Source organism: Dioscorea cayenensis, chromosome 17 (assembly GCF_009730915.1).
Source record: "Dioscorea cayenensis subsp. rotundata cultivar TDr96_F1 chromosome 17, TDr96_F1_v2_PseudoChromosome.rev07_lg8_w22 25.fasta, whole genome shotgun sequence".
NCBI lineage: Eukaryota > Viridiplantae > Streptophyta > Magnoliopsida > Dioscoreales > Dioscoreaceae > Dioscorea > Dioscorea cayenensis.
In genome coordinates this window covers 3,063,928-3,079,104 of record NC_052487.1, presented here as the reverse complement: position 1 = coordinate 3,079,104, position 15,177 = coordinate 3,063,928, and the positions used below count along the sequence as shown (strand labels likewise).

The 15,177-nt window shown below is 31.0% G+C and overlaps 2 protein-coding genes across 4 annotated transcripts; one reads left to right on the top strand and one right to left on the bottom strand.

The window, feature by feature from the left end:
* Positions 1-376: 376 nt before the first annotated feature.
* On the bottom strand, positions 377-2,091 carry LOC120280871 (reticulon-like protein B1). Of its 2 annotated transcripts, none has more exons than XM_039287831.1 (5): positions 1,968-2,091; positions 1,697-1,877; positions 958-1,099; positions 757-826; positions 377-681 (listed from the first exon to the last, which is right to left on the bottom strand). In XM_039287831.1, the coding sequence occupies exons 1-5, from the start codon at positions 2,065-2,067 to the stop codon at positions 515-517; spliced, it is 660 nt and encodes a 219-aa protein (XP_039143765.1). In that variant the 5' UTR covers positions 2,068-2,091; the 3' UTR covers positions 377-514. The 2 variants fall into 2 exon arrangements, with proteins under 2 accessions (XP_039143765.1, XP_039143766.1); XM_039287832.1 differs by having other exon boundaries at positions 1,697-1,871; positions 1,968-2,086.
* A 1,904-nt stretch (positions 2,092-3,995) lies between these two features.
* LOC120280870 (L-Ala-D/L-amino acid epimerase) lies at positions 3,996-8,131 on the top strand. Of its 2 annotated transcripts, none has more exons than XM_039287828.1 (7): positions 3,996-4,472; positions 5,311-5,421; positions 5,514-5,730; positions 5,824-6,157; positions 6,250-6,311; positions 6,426-6,521; positions 7,672-8,131. In XM_039287828.1, the coding sequence occupies exons 1-6, from the start codon at positions 4,113-4,115 to the stop codon at positions 6,500-6,502; spliced, it is 1,161 nt and encodes a 386-aa protein (XP_039143762.1). In that variant the 5' UTR covers positions 3,996-4,112; the 3' UTR covers positions 6,503-6,521; positions 7,672-8,131. The 2 variants fall into 2 exon arrangements, with proteins under 2 accessions (XP_039143762.1, XP_039143763.1); XM_039287829.1 differs by having other exon boundaries at positions 3,997-4,472; positions 6,426-6,498.
* Positions 8,132-15,177: the final 7,046 nt, after the last annotated feature.

Here is a 15,177-nt window from a genome sequence, read left to right as displayed (position 1 = left end):
GATTCCATGTTTAAGAAATTAAGAAAATAAAATAAGAAAAAATTGGGAGAGATGAGGGAAGGGGATTTTATCACTTGATCTTAATAAGAGGAGGTTTGTGTCATTATCTCTTAGCTAGTTTTAATTAAATTTATTGGATCTTCATAAACTTTACATTATATGTAATTAAGATGCCACTTTAGATTATAATTTTAAGTGTTTTAAATAATAAGTTTTGATATTAATATATATATCCTTAGTCAAAATAATTATTTGAGATGAAAATTTATCTAACATATATAACTTGAACATGAATGTTGAATTATTATTGAGTTGAGTTGTCATCTCATAACAATATTACATTTCAAGTAAATTAATATTATTAACATTTCTATGATACAAACAGTATATTTATCCAGAGAATAAGAATTTAATAAATCAACAATCCATTCAATGCACATGTATATATGAGAACTCCTCCCAAACAATTTCAACATCTTATTTTTTGTTTATGAGATAAGTGGAAATTCTTTACTTAGAATTTCTTTTCTTTTACAGGACCTCTTGGGATTTTGTTTAGAACCTTTTGATCAAATGTGCTATACATTCTTTTCAAGTCATAACTTCCTTTATAGACGATGCGGTCCACATCACTTTCATATTTCTCATATAATACTGGTATTGTCATAATGCAAAGAATTCCTACATAAAATATAAATTATAAATATTTAAAAATAAAATGAATAGAAACTTAAATTTATATATTCAATGTTGTACCAAAATATAGCAAGCTGAGAGAACTGCAACAACTCCCAATTACTGATACCATCCACAAAGAAACTAGTGTCTACAAAATAAAAACAAATAGTGATTAATTTCTATATATCATATAATCAATTGAAAGTTATATATAAGTGCATTAGTGATTGAAAAAAAAAAAAATAATAATAGAAACAACATAAAACATATATATCATACCAAGAGGAATAATCTGAGATCCTTTCCACCAGAAATATCATGAAGAAATGAAAGGAATCTATTGAGCTTTGCATGGATTATCAATGCTACGTCTTTGAAAGCACGTTCTGATAATATCATTTCTGGAACCTTTGGAGGAGCCCTACAAGACATGCATAACATGTTAGCAGTTAATTAAATCATAAAACTTATATAAACTCTTGTGTATTATTATTAGAGGACGGGAAATTTAGATACGTGCCTAGATTTAAAAATCTAGGAACGTCCCACAATAACCGTTAAATCATCATCTAACAGTTATTGTTTTATTATAAATATAACCCCCGAAATAGAGTTGGCATCACTAACCCCATCTCCGGGGTTAGTAATGAAATAATAATTGCTGGATGGGTGATCTAACGGTTGCTGTGGGACTATCCTTAGATTTGTTTTATAGGGAAGTCCCAAAAAACATTTTGTCCTATTATTATATCAATTATATTGTCCACTATCTAATAATCCAAAACTCTTATATACATTTGCTCTAACATATAAATAATGTGATATTAATTCAAATGCAAATCATTTCCTCAAGAGTTTAGTATTCTCAAGAGGTATTAAAAAAATACTGATGATATTACAATACAAAAACTAGTTTAGATTTAATATATCACAAGATTAAGAAACTTCTGAACCTTAATTACCAACTTAATTCCTTTATTGATATATTTAATTTACTTAGAGAAAATTAAGAGATTACTTGTTGAAAAGAGCTGCACCATTAGACCAAATGAATAGAAGAAGCATGGAGGCAATGGAGATGTGGCACAAGAGTGTGAGGAAGTGATATTCAACTACTTCAAATAAGAACCATATCAATGTGACTACACCAAGTATGCCTCCAGACAATTGTTTGTTCCTCCACAAGACTATGTCTGCAACTATACATGATCACAAACACAGTATTACATATTTAATATTTTAGATATATTTGATGAGTCTAATTCAACAGTAATATTATTATTTTGTACCTTTTCGACCTCCGAAAATATCATGAAGAGGTTTCCGGCGACCGAAGAGAGATCGAGTGGAATACGGTTCATCGTCGGAAGTGTAGTAATAAGATGGCATGGTAGGGTTGTTGTTATTGATGAAGGTTGTGACAATTATGGAAAGGAGGTAGAGAAATTTTATAGGGGTGTATAGGTTCTAAGCTTGGAGGTTAGGGAAGTTATATATGACCATGAAGCAAAGGATAGCTTTTGCTTTTGTTTCATAGTTTAAGGGATGACTTGTTTGCTTCTTCTTTCCCTCCATGTTGGTCTTGGTGGGGGCATTTGTTTTCTTTTTTAAGTTTAACTACATTTAATTTTTATTTTTTCATTTTTAAAGTATTTAATATAGTGATCAATTGATGTAAGATTCTAAACATATAATTATTTTATATATTTGTTTTAATTCAAAAGTTCTTTTTTTTAGAGTTTTTGAAATAAAAATTTGTGTTTTGAATTATGTATAAAATGACAATCAAGAAACTAATACACACACACACACAGACATATATATAATTTTAATATTTTTGATATTAAAAATAAATATAGTAAAATTGAGTGTGTGCGTGTGTAATTTAGGCTCATATTGAAGTGGATTAAACTAGTTTTTAGGGGGTATTCCAATCACATGCAATTACATAATGCATATGCATGATCAGCTCAATAGATTTATCGCCACTATTAATATAAATCATGGACCTAGTACTTTCAATCATCAAATATGATTGATAGGACAATGGCCAAAAAATCAAAAAACAAAAGAAGATAATTATCATAAAATTATATATATATATATATAAATTTTCATATGCACATCAATTTCATCACCAAGGACTACATGGCAAAAAGATATTAAAAAAAAAAAAAGAAAAAACTATCCTGTTGTAGTCTCAAATAAGTTCTCAAATAAGCAAATAAAACAAACTCACGAGTGATTTATTTATTCAAATTCCGCCCATATATAATCATAATGTACAAGAACATATTTACATTTTCACTCATATAGACATCAATATTTACATACATATATATGATTTTTCAAAATATTATCAATTTATTATTTATTATTTATTATTTATTATATTACATCCAATCTAACATTAACTACTTTCTTTCTCCCGCTCGTCTATCCACTAGACGCATTTTAGTTATGTTTTAGATTTTTTTTTTTAATTTTTCAATCTGTATTTATTTTATCTATCAAGGTCATATCTATTTTTTTTTTTACTTGTTATTGCTCTTTTCATGTTTTATATTTTCACTCCATTTCAATAAAATTATAATTTATCTATTCTTATAAAAATAAAATAAAATAAAATAAAATAAAATAATAAATAAATGACATTTCAAAAGAAATATCTATTTTTTTTATTGTACAGACTAAAAAAAGTTTTTTTTAAAGTAAATATTTATATATTACTTTTTTTAAAAAAAATATAATCACCAAAATAGTTCCTGTACTTTTCTCTCTCTTTCTTTTTTGGTCCCTCTACTCGGGAGGTAAAGAAATGTTGTCCTCTCACTTTTTAAAAACGTCCCATTAATCCCTTTTCAGTTGGGCTATTTTTAAAAAGTAGAGAGATCCCGACGAGACGATTTTTTTAACTGAGTCATCACAATTTGAAAATAGATGACTAATCGGGAGCGATTTTCGAGAGAGTGCATCAAAGAGGTATAGAGAGAAAGAGTAGAATTAACTATTATACCTTAAAAAAAAAAAACCCAACAACTATAAACAAACTACCAAACAAACCTCACCATCAACTCCTCCGCCGGCAGCCACAAAGATCCATCCCAGAAAACAAAAACCACATAATTTTCTATAATTTTCATAAATAATTAAAAAAACAATTATTAAAAAAATCATTAAAACTCTCACCAATAATAAACAACAACCCAATCCCTCCAATAAAACAACAAAAATAATTAAAAAAAAATTCCAATAATTAAAACCAATATATATATAAATAAATAAACCAACAAATCCCTTTCACTAAACCCTACCACTCTTTCCCTCCTATTCATTCCACCAAACTCCATTCCCATTCCTTTTGAGCTCCCTTCTCCAAAAGCCAAAATTTAGTCCCACATCGGAAACCCACCCTTCTCCAATCACCTTCATATATGACCACCTCCACCGCGATGCCTTCTCTTAATAGTCTCCAAACCCTTCAGACCTCCTTCTCCGTCGATGTCGCCACCGCCCATGGCCGCGCTCTCAACGTCCCTCTCTTGGCTCCGTTCACCATCGCCAACTCGAAACTCGACTCCGCGCGCAACGTTGCTATACGCGTGGAGCTCGTCAATGGCTGCGTTGGCTGGGGCGAGGCACCTGTTCTCCCTTTTGTCACTGCTGAGGACCAGCCCACTGCCCTCGCCGCTGCTGCTGATGCTTGCCAGTTCCTTGTCCAAAACCCTCCCATGCTTCTCGGCTCTGTTCTTGCCGAGATGTCTCGCTTCCTCCCTGGCCATGGGTTTGCTTCTGTGCGCCTTCTTTTCTCTTTCTTTCTTTCTTTTAGTTTTGAAATGAGTTTGATTCACTGGTTTTCTAATGTTTATGATCCTAAAGCATTTGTTTACTTGTTTGAAATGTTTTACTATTGTGATCATTGTCATCTTCTCTTTGTTTGTGTGTGAGTGTTTGGAATTATTAGGCTGAAATTGATTAATTTCTAATGTTTATGATCAAGGAGATAACAAAAATTTGATTTTTAATCGAGTTGTTTGATGTAGTTGTATTGTCTTTATCATCTCATTCTATTTTTTTATTTTGGTTTTTGGAATGATCAGTTTGAATTTGATTGATTTCTAATTTGTTTGTTTGTTTGTTTCTTAATTCTTGCTTTTATTCTTAAATTTTTGGTTTTTGAAATTATTGCCCTGAATTGGATGGATTGTTAATTTATATGCTCATGTGGACCGCACATCTGATGCCTGATTGATTTGCTTCTTTCATATTTCATGTTCTTACTCTAATTATTATCATTTATTTATTTTCTCCTTTTGCTTTTGGAGTTGTTAATTACCTTGAATTTGATTGATTTGTGATGTACAGATCATGCAAGCTGCATGCTTTTGATTTCTAATTTCTTAGTTTCTTTCTTAATTCTTGTTTTTGATGCGGTTGTGTGATTCTTATCATCTTCCTTGTTTTTCTCTCAGTGTTGTAATTATAAGCCTGAATTAGATTTATTTCTAATGTATATGATCATTCTCAAAAATTTGATTTCTGATTGATATTTTTCTTTCTTAATCTATGTTGGATGGAGTGAGATTGAATGATAATTTTGTTGGACATGTGCAAACTTTTGTTGAATTGAAGGTTAGAGCAGGAGTTGAGATGGCACTGATTGATGCTGTTGCTAAAAGCATTGGTGTACCTCTTTGGAGATTGTTTGGAGGTGCATTGGATACAATAACAACCAATATTACAGTTAAGACTTGTCTTCTTTTGAATGCTTAGCTCCATTCTGTTTTTTCAAAGAATTTTGTTTTGACATCTGACTTTTGTATTGTAATGCGTAGATTCCGATTGTTTCTCCCAGTGAAGCTGCAGAATTAGCTGCAAAATATTATAAGCAGGGATTTAGCACATTGAAACTTAAGGTGGGCAAGAACCTTGAGTCAGATATAGAAGTTTTGAAGGCTATCAGAGTGGCTCATCCAACTTGCGCATTTATCTTAGATGCAAATGAGGGATATACAGCGAATGAAGCTGTCGAAGTTCTTGAAAAGCTTCATCGTTGGTGCAACTGTTCCTAAATAAAAGCTCGTTACAATTTGCATTTCTAAATCAAAAAATTGAAAATTTGTGTTTTATTGTGTGTAATTTCAGTGATGGGGGTTACTCCTGTTCTATTTGAGCAACCTGTTCATAGAGATGACTGGGAAGGTCTGCGCCATGTTACTCATGTTGCAAAGGAGAAGTATGGTGTATCTGTGGCTGCAGATGAAAGTTGTAGAAGTTTGCAGGATGCTCAAAAAATTATACAAGGAAACCTAGCTAATGTCATCAACATCAAATTAGCAAAGCTTGGGGTTCTTGGGGCTCTGGACATCATTGAGCTTTCAAGAAATGCAGGCATTGGTCTTATGATTGGCGGTATGGTTGAAACTAGACTTGGCATGGGCTTTGCTGGTCATCTAGCTGCTGGTCTTGGATGTTTTAGGTAAAATAGTCCACCTCTCAAAGTCTCTGGTCTTGGATATGATAAACTTCATTTATTTATTTATTTATTTGTGCTTTCATAAAAATATGCAGTTTTATTGATCTGGACACTGCTATTCTTCTGGCTGATGATCCTGTGGTTGGAGGATATGAAGGTATGCTTTTTCATATGTTTCAATTTCTTTTAGGTCTGGATTGGAGAAAGAAATTTTGAATAAGTTTTGCAGTGTTGTAGAGATTTAATGACATTTGATCTTTGTTGCCTATAGTTTCTGGTGCTAATTACAAGTTCACTGAGGCAAGCGGTCAAGGTGTTTTCCTTAGGTGGGATGGGGGTTCTTGGTGAGTCACTATCTACTTACCAAGTAAACATAAGAACACCCTTTACACTAATGAATATTACTTTTACTGCACTAGTTGCTACTGCTGCTCTTTTGAAGCATTATGTAATACTCAAGTTTTTTTTCACATCATAGATTATGAAGAAAAGGAATGAAAATTCATCTCCTCGATGGAAAATGGATGAAGGAAATGAGGGAAAATTTAAATGCTGATTCCCTCACTCCTTTCGATTTTCTTCACTAAGGTGAATGATGATTAGTAGATCAATTAGGTTTAAGGGATACTTTCTTAACAAGGGATGATTTGTTTCCTTGAGAAACATGAACTTCTTCCTTACATAGTTACATCAACACTCAGACTGATTTTTGTGATGCCTGGACACTTGGCTCAGAACCAATGGTCACATAGAAGTCACCTTGATTTGATTAGGACAGTCAACTGGGATTCTCTAGATTAACCAAATGAATACATGGTAGTTAGAAGCAACCCACCCTACCACATATAAACAATAGACATGATTAAAATTCTACAAAATCTTGTAGGAGTGAAAGAGTTAGGTACAAAAAATATTACTCTGGCCGAAAGTAACAAGTCTTCCCAGAGTTCATAGGAAATTTGCTTGCAGGTCCTTGGCTGTAAACTGTATGTTGTTAAGGTATTCAGCCTTGTAAGCGATCTTTTTACTAGCATAGTTTTACATTTCCCAAAAGTAAATAAAGTGGTTCCTATTATTCTTGTTTCATGATATAAATCTTTCTTGAGTTTGTACATTGGGTACGTAAGCAATTAATGATCTTTGGCTGATCTTGACAAAGAGTTCCACCGACAAATATATTAGGATGACATCTACCTTCTTATGTCATTGGTTTAGCAAGCAATTAACTAGTATGTTGTTTCTCCTTGCACTGGATGTTGCAGCTACAATCAGCTCCATTTTATGCAATTACTTGTTGATTTGATTTTGCTCATTTTCATACAACCTTATGGTTTACTACAGCTGTATTTATTCAGTAAAAGGAGAAAGAGTATCCCTGTCTTTTGATTTTTGTAAATTGAAACAAGATTCTATTTGTTTGTTCTTTATTTTAATTATATGTGAACCTTATTGTTCAATCCAAAAAATCTAATTTAGATCTACTTGATTTTTTTCTGATACATGAACATCGTCGGCAGACTTGATGAATGATTTTGACATGAAGAATTGAGACTTTTCACCAGCTTCCTTATGTCCCTTTTCATCTGCATGCAATTCAAGGTTGTTACTCAAAATTCACTTGCTTCCAAAATAATTCTCTTGTGAGAAACCAAGGAAAAGAAAAAGCAAAACCTTCAGAGACAAATCTTTTCAGTTTGTGTGAACTTAGAGTTTATGAACAACTCTTAAGTTGATGATTCTCTCTTGAATTTCTTTCCTTTTTTTTTTTTTTTTTTTTTTTTTTTGGTGATCATACTTGGGAGTAGATTGAGAACAAAGAAATTGTATCTAGTGGTCCTTTGATTCCTTGTGATTGTTTGTACTTTGGTGATTAATTGAGAAAGATTAAGAGCATAAGAACTTTATGCCTTGATCACTCTTGTGGGTTATTCAAGTTGTCTTCCAAAATTGATTAAAAGAAGGCAGTGATTTTGAAGAGTTACTTGTACTTATAAAACATTGCTTCTGTATTTACTATTTATTGATTGCAATAATTTTCACTTTAGTGGGTAAAATGTTGATGACATAGATGATATAAATTTTTTTTTCTAATGAAAGTTATATTTCAATTAAGATCTCTCATGAGAACCAAATGAATATACACATACAGTTTAAAAAATCAATATTATTATTTTAAGTTAAATGCTTTAAAAAGTGACCAAAATAAATTATAATTAAGTGTGAAAATCCCAAGGCAAATAACTCATCTAATTGACCACAAGTATGATTAATTTTATTCAAATGTACATACATTCATTTAAATCAATCTGAACGGATCTAAATACTTAATAGTCTACCTAACAATGTAACTAGCTTCTCTTGTTTAATGTGAAACAAAATTTATTCTAGTCCCACTACCGACCAAAAACTTAATCCATTTCCATTTCCATTTCCAACCTTTTACCAAACAAAGTTAGAAAGATGACAAAGAAGGCAACCAAAATGGTTGAGTGGGAGGCAATGTGGCATTCTCTCAAATGTGCTCTCTTTCCACTCATAATAATAGCAACTTTTTATTTATTTATTTATTTTTGTTTCTTAATAGAGGAAGGTTCTTGATTGATTGATTGATGATGTATATGATAAGTAGGTGGTGGAGAAAGGTGTGATAAAGGATGAGAGTATGGCTAATTACTCTCCCATTAACTCTTTTCCATTTAATACACCCACTTCAGTTAGTGACACAATGAAAAGGAATGGGCTTTGACACTTCCTTTATTTATTTATTTATTTATTTATTAAATATAACAAACATGTATTTTTTACACACACTATGGGTAAATTCAATGACCTTCGAATGAATTTTGGAGTTTAATATATTATTTTTTCCGAAATAAATATTTTATATAAAAAACTCAATATTAATAAACTAAAAAAATATACACACCATGGATAAACTCAATGACCGTAGAATTTTGGAGTTTAATCTCATGTTTTTTCTAAAATAAACATTTCACATGAGAATTTGATATTAATAGACTAAAAAATCGTTAATTTTTTTAAAATAATTTTAAAAATAAAATTATATTTAATTAATTTTTAAAAACATTGCACACCAATGTTAACCATATTTATGAAAATGTATGCAAATTTTTCTTAGGAAAATAAAAAATTCAAGAAGAGAGCTCACCCCAAATAAACCTATTATTTTGTCAAATTTCTCTTTTGTTGTCCCTTCACTTTTAAGAAAATTCCACATTAAACCAAACAAGTGAAAAAAGAAAGGGTTTTAAATATCATTTTTTCCAATTTTTTTAAACTTGATAGTTTGATAAATTATCATTTATATAAATATGTACATACACAGAAATATTGCTAAAACATTAGACCATAAATTACTAGGTTACTCATACAATAAAAATCAATTAATATTATTAATATTAGATATACTAAGATGCCATTTATTTATCTTACATTTTATATTTCTGGAGTCTCTAATGGATTCTTATCATTTTATATTATATATTTTATATTTTACTTTATTTGATAAATACAACTAGCGCAATCAGGGCATGTGCACAGGTAACACTATTTTATATTTTACTTTATTTGATAAATACAACTAGCACAATCAGGGGCATGTGCACAGACTTAGAAGTGATTGTCCAACTCCTCCGCACTCATTCAAATGACATGAGATTTTTGTTGCAATCCACACTCACAATTAGAGACACATTATCATCATTGTATCTAATAAGGTTTAGTGTTTAGAATTTGAAATTTTTACACAACCCCTTTCACAAAAGATCAATGTCACTGGCTATAATTATTTGTCTATGTTCTTTATTTTTAAATATGCTATGCATCTACTTTTTCTTTCTTCTTAATATCAAATTCCTCATATATATATATATAATTCATATCTACCAAAAAAGTCAAAACACAGTCCAACAAATTTCCACACAAGGTTGTTAGTGTTTTTAAATATACTTGTTAGTGTTTTTCCTTTCTCACCACACAAGGGACAAATGTGCAGATGACCACACCTTTCAGCCATTTACTCAATATCATCTCCATTATTATTATTATTATTATTATTATTATTATCTCCTCTATAAATAGAACCCCATTCTCTCCACATATCCTCCACCCAAACTACAAAGACAAAGAAAGAAGATGAAGCCATTGATGTCCTTCTTGTTTATTGTATCATTGACATCAATGATTCTTCTTCTTCAAAGCTCACCAGTGATATCAGTGAATTGTAACGTTGCTGAATTGAGCCCTTGCGCCGGTTCCTTATCATCAGGAGGAGTGCCAACAACACAGTGCTGCTCTAAACTCAAAGAACAGAAGCCATGCCTGTGCCAATACAAAAAAAACCCAGCTTTCGCTGGTTACTTCAACTCTCCCAAAGCTAAAGAGGTGGCCCAGTCTTGTGGTGTGTCTATCCCTTCTTGCTAATTTATATATATATATATATATATATCAACTTAATTGGCCCTTTCTCTTATTATATATATAATTACTATATATTATAATATATATATATCTCTTATGAAGAGTACTGTTATGTTTTATGGAGAATAAGGGAGGAAGGGTTTAGAGAGTGTTGTGCTCTTCTTGATATATATATATATATCATCATCTTCATCTTGTTGTTGTTGTTGTTGTTGTTGTTGGTATGAATAAAAGGTTAATAGTATATGCATGATAAACTTTTAATTGATCCTTGTTTTTCATGGTTTGAGCTGGCTTGTTTATCAACTTAATTTGTATGGTTAGTTAATTATCTACCACTTATCATGATTTTTGATGGATTGAATATTCAACAATTTGTTTATTTATTTATTTGTATATATATATATATATATATCATTAAAACAACAAAAGATGACATGGGATTCTTATATATATCCATTTAATGTCATGAGTGATGCTCATTTAATACATGACTAATGACTTTGATTGTGAACGGTCACTTGCTACCGAAACCCTCCTCTTTGGAATCATAAAAAATAAATAAATAAATAAACAAAAGCATTCATAGTGAGGGGACCGCTTTGGAGAGGAGGGCGAATGGAAGGGTAACACATGTTCTGTTCTTTCAAGTGATTACTCTTATTATTAAGGATTAAAAAATAGATTATATATATGAGATTAATGTTATTAGAAACATGGCCGTACATAAAAAAAGAGCTTAAATATTATAATATATATACATACATAAGGGTTATAAAGCATTTCTTTGGTGCAACTCTATAATAATAATAATAATAATAATAATAATAATAATAATAATAGTAATAATATTTGGAGTCACCTAACAATTTGCAAGAATAAAAATAAAATGTTTCTAATTGAAACCAATTAGCTAACTACCACTTTTGATATCGGGTTTTATGTGAAAAGTGTTTGTATTTTTGCCGAAGAAATGAATTCGAAACTCAACTGATACATGAAGACGCAAACATATTAAAATATTATTTGGCTTGTTCGTTTTATAAAAAAAATGAATTAGAAATAAAATAAAAATATGTTTTGATTTAGAAATAAAAATAAATTCCGCTTTTAATTTAAAAATAAAATAATGATCATTTTCAATTTTTTTTTAATAGAAATAGATTTTGAACAAATTTAAAGCAGACACACATTTATTAAAATATTTTTTAAAAAATCATTTTTAATCCGTTTGTAATGGCTATCACTTCTAATGGTGATCACTAATCAGTAGGATCACAAAATAATGGAAGAAGGTTAAACATTGATTTACTGATGAAGTCAAAATAAAGCAATGGAGGTACTTGTCACTTGTGTCGGTTTGTGTGATCTGATCATGTACGGAGGAATCAAGACAAGAGGTGCCAAATGTTGACTTAAATGTGCTTTAGATGCCAGTTACATGTAAAACTTGTTCACCAGTGATGGTGAAGTGGGAACTGGGAAATAAACTTCATTTAAATTATATATATATATATATATTGACAAAGGTGACAGATGCATGTCAGTCAAAAATATATGCACAATAAAAAAAAACAACGGGACATTTGGTTACAAAGAGTGAAATGGGAGTCATTATTTATATTATGTGAATCTTTATTTAGGCAATGGAAACTTATATTGAGTGAACTTTTATTTGAGTATGGAGTAATGGGAGTAAGAGAGGTACGATGTGGGAGTGAGAGAGGTATGGATGAGAATTATCAATTACTATCAATTTGAGGAAAATTATGATTTTTTAAACATTAAACGAAGATAATACGCTTATTTAAAAAAAAGTTACTCTCTGTTCTTTTTTAGTTATCACATTTAACTAATTCACACAAATTATGAAAAGTTATTTAAAATTAGTTGATTACTTATATTTTATAAAATAATCCATTACTTTCCAAAATTACCCTTATTTAAAATTTCACTAGTGGAGAATATAATTTAATGTTTAGTTGATTTCGTTTTATTGAAAATTGTGCAAGTACATTAAATTAAAGGGTAAATTTAGAAAAAAAAAATTATTTAATGTTACACAAATTTTCTAATGTGACAAGTAAAAAGAACAAAGAAGAGCTTTATTTAAATTAAACTAATTAATTGTTAATTATGATAATTCCTTTGTTTACATTAATTAATATCATGGCTAAAAATGTAATTATTATTGTTCATAATTTATTTAATTAAAAATATATTTAAACACGTAATTAGTTATTTGTTATAGTTAATTAATTACTAATTAATAATATTAATAAAATTTTGAGATTTATTAAAGTTAAATATTTATTTATAATAATTAATTTAATTTAATATTTAAATATTTTATAAAATATAATTATCACATCTCATTATTATATTTTATTTTTTTATAAAATCCAATTGAAAGGCAAATGATATGGTTTTTTTTATTTATATTATCTGTAGAAAAATTTACACCACTTGTTTTGTTATAAAGAGGAAAAGCAACTTATCAGGGGCATGGCATCACTAGATCTAGATCTGGTGTGTACCACTAGATTCAGTGCGTTTTGAACCTTATATAATAAAAAAAATTTATAAGAAGGGACATATCAAGATCTTTTGTTTAACAGGAGAAAAATTTACTATATATATTTTTATTTTTAAATTTTAGAACGTATTTGGATAGGCCAAAATTATGGTATAATCTATGTGCCATAATTTAATATTTTCTAAGAAGTAAGAATTATATCATATTAGCTGTTTTGGTACTTATTTTAGAGTATAAAACTATGACATAATATAGGTATTATGATATAAAAAAAAATCCATTAAGAGTGGAATATTTTTTCATTGTAAAAAATCTCTCTTTTTCTGATCCAGCCAACAGCCACTGGTGGTCCGACCGGCCTACAGTGATCTGCCACTAGTCCAGCCGGCAGTCCGACCGGCCTCCGACAACCGACTACTAGTACATCGGGGGATCGGCCACTGGTCGAGCGGCCTCCAGTGACACACCAGCGGTCCACTGGTGGTCTGTCTGGCCTCCGGTGACCGGTCACCGGTCCAAGGCCGGTCCAGTGGCCTACCGGTTAGTCTCCGGTGACATGCTAGCAATCTATTGGGCGGTTCGGTCGGCCTCCAGCGATCGGCTACCGGTCCACCGGGGGACCGGCCACTGGTCGAGCGGCCTCTGGTGACACACTGTTAGTCCATCGGTAGTCTGGCCGGCCTCCGGTGACCGACTACCAGTTCAAGATCGGTCCGGTGGCCTACCAGCTGGCCTCTAGTGACACGCTAGCAGTCCATTGGGCGGTCCGGTCGGCCTCCGGTGACTGGCTATCGGTCTACCGGGGGACCGGCCACTGGTCGAGCGGCCTCCAGTGACACGCCGGCCGTCCACCGATGGTCCGGCCGGCCTCCAGTGACAGGTCATCGATCCAAGGTCGGTCCAGTGGCCTACTGGTTGGCCTCCGGCGACCGGCCACCGGTGGTGTGGTTGCCGAACGGCCGGTCTCTGTAAATTTTTTTTTATTTTGTTAACCAAATACTCATTATATAAAAATAAAATATACTGTAATTTTTGTGATAATCACTTACACTTCCTACATAATAAAATTATACCTCAGCTAAACAAGCATTTAGTAGTGGAGTCAAATGGCATAAAATATTTTTTTTTTTAACTATTTATACAACATAAACTCTATGAAAATAGTTGATATTTCAAATTTTAGTGGTGGCAACTGCTCCATCAGCCCCCACTAGTCACTATATAGATCAACCCTAGTCTATAAAACTCTTTATTAAGTGTGACAAGTACCACTAAACTACGGACTCATTGCTGAAAAATTTGTACCCATCTCATACCTTTCACATATATATGGTAAACGTAAGATGCGTAAGGAAGGGAGAGCATGAACAAGAGATAGATAGGAAGAAACCGGTTAATAAACAGTAACATCAACAGTGTAAAATGGGTTTACCAATTTATATATAGGTAAATGCGTGTAGATGCCACGCCCTATATATAAATATATAAGAAAATTAACACATTAATGATTGAACATAGAATTTTCTCACATGTATTCAACTCTATAATAACAATTAAGACTATAAAAATATGATTTCTAGACCAAAATACCCTTTAATAATTTAAATTTTTAAATAAAAATATTTTATGTAATTGTTTAACAACAAAACTTTTTTAATTTACCTCGGAAAAAGAATACTTGCTTCTAGAAAACTTAAAACAAAACCCACATTTATAATAGTAAAATAATAATTTGACGTGGGTATAGTGGGCCGAATTGGCCAAGGTCTACAGTGTTTTGTTTCCAAGTTTTTGATCCATTGATGAATGGGTTATAAGATTCCAATTTTTATTTTAAAAGTTGCAAAATTTTTACTTACAATTTTCCACTTTTCAAATTCAATGGCATTTATAATGTCAAATTTTCTTTTATGGTGTTCAAAAATAAATATTTTTTTTAATTCAAACTATTTTTTATTTTTAAATCTATTTGTAGCGTCTAGTTTTGTACTTTTCTAATATGTTTTAAAAACACATTGACTTCGCTTATTTATGTACTAAACCAAAT